This window comes from Pararge aegeria, chromosome 8, assembly GCF_905163445.1.
Source record: "Pararge aegeria chromosome 8, ilParAegt1.1, whole genome shotgun sequence".
Classification (NCBI taxonomy): domain Eukaryota; kingdom Metazoa; phylum Arthropoda; class Insecta; order Lepidoptera; family Nymphalidae; genus Pararge; species Pararge aegeria.
In genome coordinates, this window is record NC_053187.1 from 10830948 (window position 1) to 10847664 (window position 16717).

At 35.2% G+C, this 16717-nt stretch overlaps 4 protein-coding genes across 7 annotated transcripts; 1 reads left to right on the top strand and 3 right to left on the bottom strand.

Moving 5' to 3' along the window:
- Positions 1 to 789: 789 nt before the first annotated feature.
- LOC120625620 (cytochrome P450 302a1, mitochondrial) lies at positions 790 to 7459 on the bottom strand. Of its 2 annotated transcripts, XM_039892702.1 has the most exons (8): positions 7216 to 7459; positions 5661 to 5892; positions 5001 to 5185; positions 3666 to 3867; positions 2920 to 3079; positions 2282 to 2530; positions 1093 to 1299; positions 790 to 1019 (listed from the first exon to the last, which is right to left on the bottom strand). In XM_039892702.1, exons 1-8 carry the CDS (start codon positions 7412 to 7414, stop codon positions 906 to 908), a joined length of 1548 nt encoding a protein of 515 aa, XP_039748636.1. In that variant the 5' UTR covers positions 7415 to 7459; the 3' UTR covers positions 790 to 905. The 2 variants fall into 2 exon arrangements, with proteins under 2 accessions (XP_039748636.1, XP_039748637.1); XM_039892703.1 differs by lacking the exons at positions 790 to 1019; positions 1093 to 1299 and adding an exon at positions 1577 to 1737.
- Positions 7460 to 8610: 1151 nt separating this feature from the next.
- LOC120625624 lies at positions 8611 to 12824 on the top strand. Of its 2 annotated transcripts, none has more exons than XM_039892708.1 (3): positions 8611 to 8698; positions 11060 to 11375; positions 12205 to 12824. In XM_039892708.1, exons 2-3 carry the CDS (start codon positions 11155 to 11157, stop codon positions 12566 to 12568), a joined length of 585 nt encoding a protein of 194 aa, XP_039748642.1. In that variant the 5' UTR covers positions 8611 to 8698; positions 11060 to 11154; the 3' UTR covers positions 12569 to 12824. The 2 variants fall into 2 exon arrangements, with proteins under 2 accessions (XP_039748642.1, XP_039748643.1); XM_039892709.1 differs by lacking the exon at positions 8611 to 8698 and adding an exon at positions 10962 to 10980.
- LOC120625622 (probable tRNA N6-adenosine threonylcarbamoyltransferase, mitochondrial) lies at positions 8932 to 10245 on the bottom strand. Of its 2 annotated transcripts, XM_039892705.1 has the most exons (2): positions 9925 to 10245; positions 8932 to 9390 (listed from the first exon to the last, which is right to left on the bottom strand). In XM_039892705.1, exons 1-2 carry the CDS (start codon positions 10167 to 10169, stop codon positions 8934 to 8936), a joined length of 702 nt encoding a protein of 233 aa, XP_039748639.1. In that variant the 5' UTR covers positions 10170 to 10245; the 3' UTR covers positions 8932 to 8933. The 2 variants fall into 2 exon arrangements, with proteins under 2 accessions (XP_039748639.1, XP_039748638.1); XM_039892704.1 differs by having other exon boundaries at positions 8932 to 10245.
- Positions 12825 to 12927: 103 nt separating the features above from the next.
- On the bottom strand, positions 12928 to 16431 carry LOC120625623 (eukaryotic translation initiation factor 3 subunit G-like). The gene is made up of 6 exons (XM_039892706.1): positions 16286 to 16431; positions 15965 to 16153; positions 15356 to 15520; positions 14365 to 14488; positions 13681 to 13892; positions 12928 to 13153 (listed from the first exon to the last, which is right to left on the bottom strand). Exons 2-6 carry the CDS (start codon positions 16151 to 16153, stop codon positions 13010 to 13012), a joined length of 834 nt encoding a protein of 277 aa, XP_039748640.1. The 5' UTR covers positions 16286 to 16431; the 3' UTR covers positions 12928 to 13009.
- Between the last annotated feature and the right edge of the window lie 286 nt (positions 16432 to 16717).

Below are 16717 nucleotides of genomic sequence, written 5' to 3' on the forward strand. Positions count from 1 at the left end.
TTTTGTCAGACGTATTGCCAGAAATTCCCGAAGCGCCTACTTTGTCACCACTAGTGATGCCCGATCTGCCAACACCTGTAGTTGTTCAAGAACATATTGTTATTAAGCAACAAAGACTACCGGTAGTGGTCAAAGAAATAATAATTGAACAAGATACTGTGATGATGCCTGAACTACCAGCGTTTATACCTCTGAGTCCACCTAGGATTCCAATAGAAGTCATATTGCCAAAGCTTCCTCATATACCAACTTGTTTGATAGAAAAACACAGCTACGGATTTACTGTTCCTTGCCCACCTATAACAGTCTCATCGGAAATAGTTGGTGCACAAAATATAATGGTGGAAAAATCTATGCTTGAAATTAAGCCATTATTGAATTTTCGTCTACCAAAAATACCACTTGGGATCGTAATTAACAAACCTGTTAAGACTTCTATTCCATACCCTGATGGTTTTATAAGCACAACTCGATTTCTACCTTCTGTTAAAGTATCAACAATTCCATTACAAAGTTTTAGACATAGAAATCTCCTTATACCTAGCAGAACTTCAGAGGTAATTGTTGAAAACATACGTGGAGAAACTGTTGAAACAGGGTTTTCTTCATTTTCAGCGCATTGCGCGCATAATATCGCCTTAGAACGTATATTACCAAACATTGTAATAGCAAAATAAAATAGGTATTTGTTGACCTCTACAGCGTATACTGGAAATTCAAGTGCGACCAGTTTGTAAACTTCATCACTGTAATTATTATGTAAGTATTATGTAAAAAAATAAAAGATTATAAACACTGCATAGTCATTTAATTCTGATTTCAGACCGCAACTTAAACCGTTATAGATGCTTTCAAGTTTTGAAAATACAGTCCAACATTTTTACAATCACAAGAAATTGTTACTACTATGTTGTTCTAGGAGTAAACGATAGTGATATCGGTTGATCGGGTTTGTTGATTAAAAGGGTTTTTATTCCTAGTTCTCCACCCATCCATGTTATTTTATATTTTTGAATCAACTGAAAGGAAAGGTTGGGCGTTAAATATAAGGATACTCAAACAGCTACATAAACATGAGAAATAATGCCATACCCGTATCAAAGTAATGCACATATTTTGTTCAGCTAAACGTCTTGCTATGCATGAACGGGGTCCAAAACCAAAAGGTAGACTTAGGTATGGATGAATGTTTTCAAATTGTTCAGAATCGCGAATCCATCTCTCAGGCTTGAAGCGTAACGGATCGTTAACATACTGGGGTAATCGAGATGCCACCATATTTTGGGTCACTACCACCGTCTAAAAATATGATTAATTTTATTACATAAGCACATGAGTAAACTACGTGCATAAGTGCCAGCTATGAATATTTTAAAATCAGATTCATAATGACGTCTAGGATAACATCATTTTTATTATTAAAGGTGAGAAGGCATAATTTACAAAATCTACCAGCGAGACATCTTAAAGATTGTCGAGACTAGGGTTGCAAAATAATTATTGACTAACTCCAGGCTTAAAATTACAGAAAACGGATTACCTTACGATTTTTCATGTAGCAGCAGTTGGACATACGACTAATAACTATCAATTAATAATGATTATTTTAGAAACGGGGAAGCCACTTATTTGAATACTTTAGTACACGCCATTCACATGACGATAAAATCAAACAAAATACAGCTGAATTGATAACTTATATTGTGTAACAGTAGTCCGTACTAGTTCTTACATTTCCTACAAAAAATTGGAAAAAGTGAATTGTTAAACCTAAAATATTTGGGTTCGGTTTACTCCACAAAGTGAAACATCACTTGGTAACAGAACATGTACTCCACACTTACCATCGGAAAAAGACTCTTCATTAATTACTATTTTTGTAATTAATCACCACGCTGGGTTGGTGACCGCAGTAATTGGATATATATAGTTGCATGCACACTAAGCGGGCAGATGATATAAAATTAAAAAAATCTCCAGTACGAGTTGTAAAAAACTTAAGGATAGGCATTGTAAGAGCTATAAAAAGCTTACCCTTTAGATTTTATAATTCGTACTGGAAATGTTCTTCACTATATATCATCTGCATACCCTGTGCATACCCTCGTCCTCGTCTAGTCCTCTATATTAATACCGAGGACCCTGCTGCTCGTTCTCCGCTATACTCGCTATATATACTAAGTCGCCTTGAACGACATCCGCGGAAAGACGAGGGGTGGTGACAACAGTTTTATGATCTGCCTTTACCACAAGGCGTATAACTAAATCAGAATCAACGTACCCCTTTTGGTATCATAAATCCCTTCAATATCATGTCGTTTTGTAATATTCTTCCCACTCCTATAGAGACGGGATTCAAACGAAGACTTTCTTTAAGGCAGCTTCTTACATACACAGCATTCGATAACAGATCAGCAGTAAGTTCATTTTCTTCTGTAGAGTGAAGCGATAATACTTCATTAAAAATATTATCTTGGCATTCTTGATTTCGTGCTAGATGGTATAAAGCAAAACTCGTAGTGTAAGAAGTCTGAAATGCAACAAAAAACCTCTTAAAAAATTCAAGTGACAGAATTAAGGACGTTCAGAACCCTCATTCAGCCATTATTGCATGCAGTGAATTGTGTCCAAAAACAGTGAAAGCGCACATCTCACTTCACACCAGCGGAATATTGCTAGCTTACAAAATTTTCTTATTTTCCCCATTTTATGGTAAACGTTTAGGACATTAAAGGTAAAATAATTACGGTGAACTGCTAAATGGAATGTAGTGACTAATCGCCTGTTCGAAAAACACTACTTAAGTGGAGTGGTATTTTATGCTTCAACATTAGTCGTGTACACGGTTTCTTAATTTCCTAATTGTGTGGTTCAAGTATTTATTTTTAGGAGCATTCGCTATATTAGGGAGTTCATTACCGTATCTATAGCTGCCATTAAAATATCCACCATGATTCCAGTTAAATCTTTCAAGTCTATATTAGGAAGTCGAATAAATGAATCTAACAATGATTTATCAGTTTCATCTTTTTCTTTTTCGTAAAATGTTATTCTGTTCAGTAGTATTTCCATACATATTCTGTAAAATATAGGTTCTATATTATTATACAGCCATACACAATTTGCGCGAAAAAGTCACACCTAAACACGTTCCATTAAAAATGCCCATATCACCATATTTGTGACCACATCATCATGATTACAATTTTCATGATTGGTTTTCATGAATAATCAATCAATGGAACGTTTTTTGCAACCCTTGATCATTATTATGTCAACCAATGGACGTCCACGGCTGGTAAAGGTAGATCTTCTGCAGCACATTTCAAATTCTTCGGTTTTATTTGGAACTCGCAAATCGTCTAATTTATGTAAAAGATCCGGAGTGAATTGACATAGCCCAGCGAGTTGGGAAGCTAACTCAGAAGATCGTTGAACGTTAGTGCTGAAGTGTTTACCACGTAATGGAAAATGCAGCGTTTGATACACACTTTTCCATATACGTTACACGAGAGCTAGTAGGATGGACTTAAAATTTAACTTACGACTAAAGATGGATAGAATTGGGTTATTGAAATACCAGTCTTTTAGACTGTTATTAGAATAAGTCAATTTCCAGCGAGAAATAAATACGTAAATAAATTAAATATGTTATAAATATTTACTTTTCTAAATATTCCTGAGATTTTGAGAGAGTTCTGTACAGTGGCGTTTTAAGGAACCTCCACATTATGCCGTTATCGAGCTTCATAATTCCACTATTGGACCCGAAAGCGGCAGCAATAATTTTACTACTTCGGGATTTATGATTCTGCTCATGTGGTGAGAAACTCTGAAATTCTTCGTTGAAAGCAATCTTTCCTATTACTGGAACAGAAATACTTTGTAATTTTACGTAATAGGTTAGTCAAGGATAAGGCTTACAAATTAGAAACAGTGCCAATACACAAATATCTTAACTAAACTAAATCGTCAGGTCTAAAGGTAGAACTATCATTACCTATAAGCATCCTGCATTATGATAAGGACAGCCCTACTCTTAAAGCCAGACAAAAAAGCTGTATCAGATACACAATACAAATAACAAAAAATTCAATAGTTCAAACAAACTAAAAAAACACGCTTGGTATAAAAAACTAAACTAATTTCTTTCTTTTAGTTTATTCATAATAGCGATTTTTTTTTAGTTTTTCTTGATCTATTATTTTTATGAGAGCAAAATTAATCGGTAACCCATCCACCATTAAAGAGATAAAATATTTTTTTTTTTGGTCAGTGTGCCCGTCTCTCGAAATGCAAGTTCTAATTATTATTTAAATCAGGCCATTAAAAAGTAATAGCTAACGCCCTCTACCATCTAGTAGCTTAATGTTTTCGGTGGAATTTGTTAGGTACGCGAACGCCAAAGGTTTTTTTACATTTGGGTCTAGATGGCGCTGTAGTAATTAGTAAAAAATCTTATTTTTTATAATGAAAATTGGAATAATCTTTTCAGATTAGTGTATTGTCATCGGTCCTCGATATGTCTACAAAGTTTGAAAGAAATCTGACCGTTTAAAGTGGATCAAAATCGCGCCCAAAGAAGTCGGTTACAAACACATACAAGTGAAGCTAATATAAAGCGTATAAAAACAAGAAAATAGTGTTGCCTTAGTGGTTACAGCTTAACTAATTCGATTGCTCTTGATTTAAATTTATGACTAAACGAAGTCCAACAAAAAAGATTCTTTATATTTCATTTTCCATTGGTCTTGTGTTGATATTTGATAATTTAAAGGCCTATCATAAGTGCTTCGTTAACCGCGTTAAGTCGTCGCCTTCAGCCGTCGACGTTGACTGCGACATTACTGCGACCAGATAACTTACTATTCAGGTCTCGCAACCATCTCCCGCGAATGAGCATTAGAATAGCCTATAACGCGGCGAGTTTAAGTTCTGTATTTTATTACTATTCTAGAAGAACTGAATTACGTAATAGCATAAATAAATAGTAGACTTACTTTCTAAATATAAACGATTCAAATATTGTAAAAAATCGTCATGATGAGACGGTTTGTTATGGTGGATCCATTGAATGAATCTTTTGACAATATTGTCCACTTCTTGAACATATTGCTTGGCGTTTTGGGGGCTTGAGAAATTCTTTTGGAAAGCACTTCTTATTCTCCACCAATCAGGACCATTTCTGAATTAAGAAAAACAATTGTTATTACGCAAAAAAAAAAACATTTGGGTACCTAGTTGGTGTATTCTTGTTATTGTTGGTCGAGTGATTAGCATATTCGACTTCGGATCACCAGAGGTTCGATCTCTAATCTCGGGGTCGGGCAAATAATAATTGTTAGATATCAAGTTTTTCTTTTAGGAAATTTACAGTAGGTAAAAACTTGAGAGTTAGACAATTAGCGCTCTCCACCCCTTTCCTTGAAACGTACGTTAAACCGTCTACTCTGGCAGACGATTATTATAATTGGTTGATCGTAATGACTATTTTATTCTTGCAAGAAATGTATGGGTATTAAGTAGGTATTGCAGTATTAGAGGGTTACCTCTCATACCTGCAATACTTAATACCTACCTCTAATACCTAATACCTACCTGCCTGCGCTTTGAACTCTATTTTATAAGCATCTAAAATTCATTAAAATAACTTTTCTTACGTTGACAGAAGTCCGCCAGTGTTATAAACTTGTGGTTTGCTGAGACGATAATGATGCATGGCCACGTGGCTCCTTCTTGCTGGGTACCGTTCTTTCTGGCGGAAAACGCTTTCTATAAGCTGTGGCTCATATACATGTAGTAGCCTTATACCAGGTTCCTCTTTGACAAGTCCTCCGTACTTGCGCCAGTTGAGCCATGCCGCTTTGTCTATTGCCTCTGTATCGTAGTCGCCTGCAAATCTTTGTGCTTAGATTCCTAATGGTTATTTTCAGGATTCCGTTATCCGGACCAACGGGAGCCCAGCTCCCAAATCTGTGCTGTACGTCTGTCCATGTGTCCTTCATCCGTCTGTTTTTAGCGGGTTGTATTTCATGAACCGTAATAAGTAGAGAGTTATAATTTTTAGAGAATATTAATTTGAATTGCGTCTCTATGAATAATTCAAAATTTAATCCAAGAATATTTAAAAGCCTTTAATAAAAAAAAAATGTTTTTTTTTCAATCTTAATATTGTTACGACTAATTACTGAAGTGTTTCAGTAAACACTTCAGTAATGGTGTATTTACATTGCACCTTGGTAAAAGTCCAACTCAGACTTTGATCGGTTTTTGTGCCGATAGTCATATTTAATTTTGTGTTAAACTGTTATGATAATTGATAAATCGGATGAGTATTTACGTGAAAAAAGTTAAGCAAATAAGAAAACAATTGCTAACGGATATTTATACGACAGAAGACAATATTAGGAACTTATCTAACTACTAAAGACAACGTTAAGGCCCACCAATGGCATTGAAACAGTGTGTTAATCTATCTATGTAACTAAGTATAGATCATGTGCCTACCAGTTGGGCATTATAGGCTAATAATATCTACTTATGAGGTGGTTGGGCATTAATTATAAGTATACCTAAGATGTTTCTTAACTATTTCCCTCAATTTTATAAGAAGCTCAGAGATCCAGCTTATCTGGTCTATCTACAAGGCTAGTAGAAAACGGAGCATACTGAATCAACACACTTACTAATTGTAATATATTATCACGTGTGTCACGTGTGTGTATGAACATGTGAGTGATTTTTTTGTTATTCATTACTTTTTTTATATTATCTGCCACCATACCCTTAATGTTGTTTTCATAGTAATCCTTGACCCCATTTGATCTTAAATATAAACACATCTGTTGTTATGGTTGTCACTTGTGGTGGACTACCGCCTTAACACCTTCTCATTGCTTTCTACACGGCAAGGGTCTCCTACCCGTGCCGTGTAGAAAGCCAGTAATGCGTTGATATAATAATTTTAGAAAAAGGTTTTGAAAAAAAAGTTTCTATGAAAACTGGCTTAATACACCTCTTTCCCTAGCCTTGTCCAAAGCCTGGTGCCGAGTAAAATTGTATTTTATTTGGATACGCTACATGTAACCAGTTCCCTATGGGAAATGTCGCGACTCGCGTCCTGCCGGTTTGACTTAAGTAAGTAATAGGACGTAAGGAATAACCAATGCAACAGCTAAGTATATTAAAATTTATTAAAAAAAAAATGCAACTTACCAAGCAATTGCCAATATTTATATAAAGTTCCGATAATAGGATAGCTTTTAGGGCCTGGAATATCTTTAAAATTCAGTACATATGGATTACTGGTTAAACCTCTCATACTTTTATTTCCTTTTATAGTCGAATTCAGTCTAAATTTGAAATAAAACACTGTTATTTTGAAAGAACCGCCTTTTTTAAGTGTTCGAAGCATTTCTATGAATTAAAAAATACTGATAGATACGCGTAGCATACGATCACTGCGACTTAAAACTGAGCTTCGGATTACAAAACATCGTCGTGGTAAAATGAGATGTGCATACTCATTACCTACAAGCAAAAAGTTGACTAAAAAACATGAACACAAAGGAATTCTAGGAATAAATTGCATTAGGTATACTGTTCAGTGAGGATCAGGTATTCATTCGACGGCTATACCTACATAACCTTCTTTAGTTTTAGGAAGGTACCTACCTACTGTATAAGTTTTAAAATGATAACCTCTTTAGGCCCATTGATAGGCCCAATCTTAAAAGATTATTATCATCCCATGCTAGTAACTGGGACCGATGCGACAATTATTTAACGCGCTCATCGAGGCACTTAGTCGTACAATGACAATATCCCATTTCCTACCTACCCGGTACTAAAAATTTCGTAATTACACTTTCGACTCGAACAATATTGTTGACGAGGGATTTGTGGACGATTCCGACACCAACTTGGAACTGTTGTTCGCCCTCCCGGTAGTAGAGCTTTTTGCTTTTTCGGAAGGACACTTGCCGATAACCACCTGAGGGGTTGCTACTGCGTCACCGGGGGAGTGGGGCAAGCGTGAAAGCTCGCCATGAGAAGAGCCCCAGGGCTCGACAACATCGGGGGGGAGAGTGGGAGACGTCGACCCGAGGGTGCCTCCAGCCAGGACTCTGACCTCAGCTCGATTATCGACCTCGGTATTGACGTTAATCTGACTGTTGGTGGACTTTTGGACTAATCATTGTTTAGTCCGATCGCCCCCGTGACCGCACGGCGAGACGTGGTTATAATGCCACTTGTCGGTTGTCAGAGCCTCGTCGGTTAGATGGCAGGGTGCACCCGGGCAGCCGGTGAGGTTGGCAGTTTAGTAGGCTGACTGGTGGTAGCCCCCAATTAAAAAAACCTATGTCCAGCAGTGGACGCCAATCGGTAAAATGAATAATTATCACATACCTGCCGGCCCACTACCCCTGTAGTGTCTCCACGCGTCTCCTCCCACAATGAAAAGGGGTTTAGGCTGTAATCCACCACGCTGGCCCTATGAAAATTTCTTACTTGCCAATTATTTTTAGCTCGACTGGAATGGAACCGAGGACCTTGTGAAACACAGTCGACCATGCAAACCGCTAGACCAAGTTTTGCAAACCTCCTAGACGCATCGGTGAATGCTGCGGTTTTAAGTGCAAGGTCCCGGATTCCGTATATGACAAAGGCGTGCCGCCAAACCGTTGCATTGAAACTGGTTAGTATGGATTTCAATTAACTGCCATAACCCTGACAGTTTAGCCCCGTTACAATCTTAGACTGCATCATTATCAGCAGTAAACATCTTGTAGTGGAATAAAAAAAAGTTAAAACCTATTAAGCTGCATCATCCAATCACAACCCTCAACCCTTTGAGCAAGTTTTGTGGTTGGTTCACAATGAAACAGTAAGTAGATCAGGTCAATTGATCATTTAAATAAAAAAAAAATATATCATAATTTTACTTTTATTTTTATTAACTTTGTTGGTATTCTAGCCTTTACAACACTGGAAATGAGACTTTCACCTAAAGGACTAACAGCTTTTATATCCAAGCTATTAATATTTTTGCTCACTACATCTATGTTTCTTTGCCATTTCTCTAAACCATTCCATGCTATCATGACACCATTATCTGTACATAGCTTTGGTTCAGGCCTATAAATTTTGTAGTCAAACTCATTACATAACTCTGTTAATGTGTTAAAAATGTAATTATTACATGCCACACCACCAGAGACCACCAATTGTTTTTTCTCATCAGGTAATAAATGATTTTTATGGCAAAAGTCCATAGCTCTCTGTGTCCGGTGTACAAGATGCCTGGATGTGGTCATTAATAGTGCAGCACATAGGTCATTTGCTTCTGGTATTAACTTATCAGCTTCAATAGAGTGTTCCTTTTCTTTCCTAAAAAGTTGATACATTACAGATGTTTTCAGGCCATTGAAACTAAAATTACAATCTTTGTGATCAACTAAAGGGAGTGGCAATTGAAATAAGTTTAGATCAGTTGCTTTAGAAGCAGCCATTTCCACAGCCCTCCCTCCGCATAGTTGTGAGTACTCTGGTATATTACGCAGCTTCATCCTCCTTGCTACTTTGTCAAACACTTCCCCTGGTGCACAATCAATACTTTGACCAAGAAGTTGAAATTTATTAACACCTTGCACTAAGGCCAGCAAACAATGCCCACCGGATATGAGGAGGGTTAAATATGGAAATGATATTTTGTGCTGCATTCTGGCAACTAAAGCATGTGCCTCCATGTGGTGAACAGGTATAAGGGGTTTATTATATTTCCTAGACAAATGCTTCGCATACTTCATGCCGATAGCCAGACTAAGGGGAAGACCAGGTTCTAATGTAACAGCTATAGCTGCAATGTCTAACCAGTTCAATTGTGCTGATTCTAATGTTTTATGTACAGTAGGTTCAATATACTTTCTATGCAAGTCCTGTGCCACATCTGGTATAATGCCCCCATAACGTAAGTGTATTAAATTTTGCGAATTCAAAGTTTCTCCTAATATGTCTCCTTTTTCATTGATTATGGCACATCCTGTATCATCGCAGGATGTCTCAATTCCAAGAATTTTTGCACAGTTTCTAGAGGTTACTAAGCTGATTTCAAAGGGTTTTGTGAAATTTCTAGATAACTTGTGATGTTTTAACAATGACAAAATCATTTTTACGGCTTATATGTTCAGTTTAACATATTTAAACTGCGATTTTAATAATATTCTACAGCAAATAAATATACTCAATAACATTAAAATTTAAAATTTGACAATTCTAAATGACATCCACATACCAGACAAATGATAATATAATGATAACAGATAAAAATGACAAACACAAAGACATATGCCAATTGATCATGGACTTGAAACCTAAAACCCCTAAACCCCAAGGATTTAATATTTATACCTAGAACGTACCTAGACCAAAACGAGTACTTATTACGATATTTTAAACGTGAAAAGGAGAAGTCATTCCAGCACGGCTAGCATGAACAGGAGACAATTTTCTCCTCGGGAAAAAGAAAAATGTATCTTTTCTTACAGCTTTATAACTCTCAGAGCATTGGAAATAATATCCAAAAATTATATGTTTAATAATAAACGGAAGTAAACTTCTCCTGTTCCATGTTTCTGTGCTTTAGTAGGTGAACACGTTAACTATATCCCTTGTCTGAGTTATTTTTGTCTTCTGCCTGTGCTATCCCTGCTGAAGGTACCTCTCACACAGAGTGAGTGACCTTATCAAAAATGGAATACTGACTAAGCGATTACTATTCACATGTTTCTTAACTAATTATTCTTGTTTATATAAAAAAAATAGAAAAAAATAAAGATATATTTTCTGCTTCCCTAAAGCTGTTTCTTAAAGGAATGAGTCACCTCAGATAGATGTCCTAGAAACACAGACGCTCGTGTTATTTTATCTGTGGATTTCTTTTTAAAATAGCTAATAATCTGTGAAATCAAAGAAATTATTGTAATTTGTTGTTCTATATGTTTTGTTGGTATACCTTGTAACTAATAAATTATAAAGTTAGATATATTCTAAATTACAGCGTCACGTCTCCTACCCTTGCCAAATTATGTTTTGAGCTTCGCTACGCAACAGATCAAGACTAAAGTATTGGACCTGCATAACCACTTGCACAATATGGAATTTTTAGAGAGATTTTATCATAACTTGAGAAGGCAATATAACACTTTACCGGCAACCATAAATAAAACAGTGGATACAGTTAATAAATCCATAAATCAAGTGAGAGTACCACCATTTACAAAAGATAATGTGTTATATTATTATTTGCCTATACAGGGGCTTGTAAGTTACACAACTTTGTCGGTGGGTGTAATGAACCCCCATCTGATGGTAAGGTATGTATGTACAAAATATTTATATGCCCTGGAAATACAAAGAACCTATCTTTATCAATGTTAGTTAAGATTTTTTTTTAATATCTATAAACTAGTAGTAGTAGTTCTGAGGATCCCTTTATTCATATGACCTGGTTTATTTTCTATTACTGTCTGAACCAGGAGTATAACATTATATTTATCGTCCTCAGCTGAATAATGTCTACTGCTGGACACAGGCATTTCTTATACAAGAGCTATGCAGGGACATTAACCATTATTATTAGTTTCTTGATAATTACTAGCAACAATTTAACTTGCTCTCCAAGGAGAAAGAGGAGTGAACAACTCCTATCGCTCTCTGACAAGGAATAGGAATGAACAACTCCTATTTCTAAATGCTAGACTAGTACAGATTATTTCTTTAATAATTAACTATGCTCATGCTAACCTAAAAACTTAGATGGTTAGTAACCATGTTATTACCCTTGATTTAATTTTACTACTTTAAAATCTTAAATTTACCTTACCAACCTACATGAACCAAGCTAAGCAAGGTATCAAAAAAATTGAGGGCTATATTGCTCTTTGCAATATGAACTTCAATTTGAACCTGTACCTGGGAAAAATGCATATAAATACTTGTTTGATAGCCTACATTAAAAGTGGAATTAAAAAAATTTACTATCTGTAATTTTGCAGACGAGTGAATAATGACCACCTTATTAAACAATTCAGTAATCAATACCACATACACCTGGGATCAAATCCTTTCATCTTCCCTAGTAACATTATGGCAATATTTTTTTATTTTTCAAATTTCATTTTCAAATATACAATTTCATTTCAGATTGTTTCCTCGTAGAGATATCACAGATGTGTTATTTCTTTCTGCTGGAGGTGGTGCTGGGTTGTGGTTGTGGGCAAGGCCACACCTAGCAGCTGCAGCACCTGCAAGACGATTTTCATGGGCATTCCTAGGAGGCTGCCTTTGGCCCCTTGGTTCTATATTCCTATGGGCAATATTAAGAAGCTCGATTGGCCAAAGACCTGTTCTTGGTACAATGCTTGGTGTTGCAACTGGTGCAATGCTTACAAATATTGCTTTAGATTATTTCAATTATGTAGAACTTATGTTCTGTGGAGAAGTTCGCCTGCCAGATGATGCATACAGTCCAAACAGTGATGATGAAAAGTACGATATTGATATCTAACAAATATACATAAAAAAGATCTTTTTATTGCAAATGTATTATAACCACCACCTTGCTACAAAAAATTCTCACCTATTTTATTATTCCAAGTGACATTTGTTCTGTGCTTATAGTGGATGTTATATGTGTATAGCATGTAGTTAAAATTGTTGTATTTACTTGGTTTTTACAAAAAAAAAGTGTTATTGAGGACTCTTTATGAATAATGTGATTGTGACTTGTGTAATTTATTTTAATTAAATAATTTCCCTGTTTTTAATTATTTTTTTTTCTTCATCCCAATGTTGCAAGATATTGTAGAATCTAGGCTAGGCTTGACAAAGCTTTTTATCAGAATGGAAAATAATAAAACTATGACATTAGTTTATTCAAATTTATTTTTTAATCTGTAACATGGAGCACATTAATTGTTTGGGGGTACATTAATTGTTTGGGGGTACATTAATTGTTTTGCGGCGGCTTGGACCACTCTACATTCAATATAAGATGATCATAACCATAACCATTCAATGTAGTAATAGCTTTAGCAGCATCACCCCTGAATTTGAAATGCACATAAGCAAATCCTTTGCATTGTCCCGTACTCTGAAAAAATTATTGTTATGAATAAACAATTACTATAAAACAGAGATTTCCTAAACAACTGTTGCTGTTTTAGTATGAAAAGGGGAACAATAGAGTTTACATTGCATTTTTCTATTAAGACCCCTTAACATACCACCATCCAAAAGCCTTTCAACCACCATTGTGAAGTTGTGTGTGTAATTGAAGTGAAACTGAAACACCACGAAAATGTACACTGCACTTGCAACAAGTGATGTATAATATTTTTATTGTTTCAAATCTAAATATATCTGACCTGCTTAATGATGCTGTAATAAGATTGATATATATAATCTGTGGTACCCAGAAAAAAGGTCTATGCAAAAGACACTCAGTTGCAGCAAGAATAAAGGACAAGCATATAAAAAACACAATTCATGTTTGACTACTCAACACTAATGACAAAAATTAAGTTGTGTACAGTTAGATTACAAGATCATGATCTACTTTGGGCTGTGGGATTGTATAGCAATATTTATACATAAAAAAACAAATTGTTTGTATAATACCTTTTCCTTTGCAAGGTACAACTTCTGTACAGGCCCAAAGCCTTTCACCAGGTCATCTAAATCTGCCTCAACCGCAAAGTTGCTTAAGTTAGAAATACGGATTGCTGCCAGGTCGTCACGTCGTGCGCCTGGAGGTTCACGACCTGTACCGCGAGTTGCGCCTTCACGCATATTCGGTGCAACATACTTGTTGGTGCTGGAAGCTTTGGCTTCTGTTGAAATATAAAAAAAATACAGATTACTTTTTATTCCTATACAATCTTTACAAAAACAACTAATATTTAACTTTAGTTATTACAAAATTTTATAAGTACATTGCAAGAATTCACTCTTATATAGCCAGCCAGAGATTTTGTTTAGTCTCATCAGTTCTGATAATTTTTTTTTATTTCAGAAATAATTAGACTATCAAAATATAAGCCCATGACAGTGTAGTAGCCATTACTTTATATGAAATTCAAAAAATGTGGACTTTTATCTAGTAAGCAAATCTGATTACCTATTGCTACACAGGAAAAATAATACTACAAAAACATACTACTCAAATAATACAACTAGCTTAGTGTGAGTGCTTAACTTTATCACCTAAAAAGGCACAGCCAGAACAGCCCGGGGCGTGATGGAAAGCACTCTGGCAATCCTATTATGTTATACCAAATTGATTTAATAAATACAAAAACTTACCAGCAGCTTTAGCTGCTTCACTAGCCTTGGCCTGAGCTACTTGTGTGTTCTGGAATGGACAACTTGAGGTCCAATGTTCCCCTTGGCATGTACGACATTTGAACAGCACCTTGGTAGGCCTAGACTAAAATAGGAAAACAATATTAATGGTATTAAATAATATGGAATAAAATAATATTTTGATTAATTTATTTAGTACTTTTGTATATTGTTGTAGTAAAACCGGTAGATGGATATCATCTGCTTTTATACTATTAAAGAACATAAAGGCATAAATTAGAAGTTTTTTAAGCTGCCTCAAAATAACATGAAAATAACTAACATTAGACCAGCTGCTGAAATTTTATGCAGTTTACAATAATTATTTTGTCCTACTGTAATACTTTTTTTATCGCTCATCAGCAGTAATCTGAATAGTTAGTGTAATTAAGGGATGATGATCACAATCAATAAAATGACTCAATATATATCATATGCTAATATTTTTCTTGCATGTAACAATAATAAGATATTTTTAGTTTTCTATCAACATCCATCCCAAAAAACCAGAAAACATTGTACCAAATGAATAAAATATAGACTAATTTCAAATCCTTTCAGTTTCATATATGAAAACTTCAACTAAGATTTATTTAATGGCACTTATAAAATGGAGCCCTGGTAATCTGGACACTGTCCAATCCAGCACTCCTGTAATCCAATGTGTCTATTATTTTGACTATTTTTTGACAATCTTGTCTTATGTAGAAATGTATGATTGGACAGATTGAATCTTCCCATTGGATCCATAATTTGTTGGATTACAAGGACCTCTTTTGTAAACAAAAACCAGACTATAGGGGGTCTTAGGCAGTATTCTATAATCCAAAAATGTTGATGGTTCAGCAATGCCCAGTAAAACTTTTGTCGGATTACCAGAGGTCCAATGTATCAATAATAGGAAGACCTTTGAAAGTGTGGTAAAAGTTGTAAAAAGTATTAATTATTTCACCTTCAGGGCTTCTAGGTCACCTTCATCAGGACGCTGTGCCTCTTCCTTGCTTGTAATGAATTGCATCGAGACATCTTCAGAAACATTGGTGGTTGCTGGGTTAGGACCAGGTTTGTCATTCGCTGAATCACCGAATTTATCCCACGTTTTACGTTTTGCAATACTCTGTGAAATGTGAAAGAATTACTGGTTAGCATAAAACATTTATGAGAAATGTGAAATGGCATGACAACAACAATAACTCATGATGAGATCTGAAAACAAGTGGAGATGGGAACAGCAGTGGACTAAGTACTTTGGAGGGAAGTGAGATTTGGATTCTGAGTCTTAACTTACTCAGATCTGATCTTGAGGTTGACTTCAAACACAAATGGTTACCATGTGACCAGCAGAATAACATCCAAGATATTTATTTTTTTGTACTGCAGTGTGGGTTTATTTTACTGCAATACCTTGTTCAAGTATGTGCCCATCCCATCTATAGATTGCACTCTCGGCTTCCTATCAGGGTGTATTAATATGTAACTTGATCTCAAAAACAGTGGGGTTGGCTAGAGTTTCAGGCAAATTATTATTTTAATAAATAAATAGGTAGAATTAAATAATTACCTTTGAGACAACACGTTTTTCAATCTTGTATGTACGGACAATTTTGACTTTTTTATTGTCGTTGTCATATTTATATTCTGTTACAATTTTGAGTCCATTTTCAACTACTTCTGATGGTGGTGGAAGTGCGCCCTGATCTATTTCCACTTCATCAGCCCATGAGGACTGGATTTCATCAGCTACAGGCATCTTAAAAATTATAACTCACTATGAAGTCCTTATGTATATCATTGATCTTAAAATTGTCGACATGTCAAAGATAACCCCATTATAGAATATATTTCCATAATAATAAAAATTAAAGGGTTAATAAAAACTTACGATTTTTAAGGGTTTTCAATAGTTTCAGCTATGGTGTTCACAAAACAATTTGATTGAAAAATTACAAATCCACAAGAACAGAAATCATTAACCACAAAGAATGTAGAAATAAATGACAATGATTTATGAAGAAAGAGCACAGGATATAAATACCGCGACCGGAAAGCAACAGCAGATTGATCAGTACTGCCAACACGCATATTAATGAGGAAAAGATACCAATAAGGATACAAAAGTCTGAAGAAACGAAAAGAAAAGAAGTTCTTTTGGTTTCTTCAGACTTTTGTAAAAGTTCTTTTAAAGAACTTTGTACACAAATCCAGAAATTGTTTTTCAGAAGTAACAAAAATGTCTATTCCTGGATTGGGCAAAGATATTTTCAGTAAATACCAGCCTGCAGTAAGAAAATAAAACAAATATTATTATCACTTT

Bases quoted from the DNA above. Each gene is read 5' to 3' on its own strand.
- LOC120625624 (XM_039892708.1), top strand. From the start codon at position 11,155: ATGGAATTTTTAGAGAGATTTTATCATAACTTGAGAAGGCAATATAAC. The intron at 11,376-12,204 runs GTATGTATGTAC...ATTTCATTTCAG, and splicing joins AACCCCCATCTGATGGTAAG to ATTGTTTCCTCGTAGAGATA.
- LOC120625622 (XM_039892704.1), bottom strand. From the start codon at position 10,169: ATGATTTTGTCATTGTTAAAACATCACAAGTTATCTAGAAATTTCACA.
- LOC120625623 (XM_039892706.1), bottom strand. From the start codon at position 16,153: ATGCCTGTAGCTGATGAAATCCAGTCCTCATGGGCTGATGAAGTGGAA. The intron at 15,521-15,964 runs GTAATTATTTAA...CACATTTCACAG, and splicing joins AAAAACGTGTTGTCTCAAAG to AGTATTGCAAAACGTAAAAC. The intron at 14,489-15,355 runs GTGAAATAATTA...TTCCTATTTTAG, and splicing joins GTGACCTAGAAGCCCTGAAG to TCTAGGCCTACCAAGGTGCT.
- LOC120625620 (XM_039892702.1), bottom strand. From the start codon at position 7,414: ATGCTTCGAACACTTAAAAAAGGCGGTTCTTTCAAAATAACAGTGTTT. The intron at 3,868-5,000 runs GTAAGTCTACTA...TTTCTGTTCCAG, and splicing joins GAATCGTTTATATTTAGAAA to TAATAGGAAAGATTGCTTTC. The intron at 2,531-2,919 runs GTAATGAACTCC...GTTGCATTTCAG, and splicing joins TAATGGCAGCTATAGATACG to ACTTCTTACACTACGAGTTT.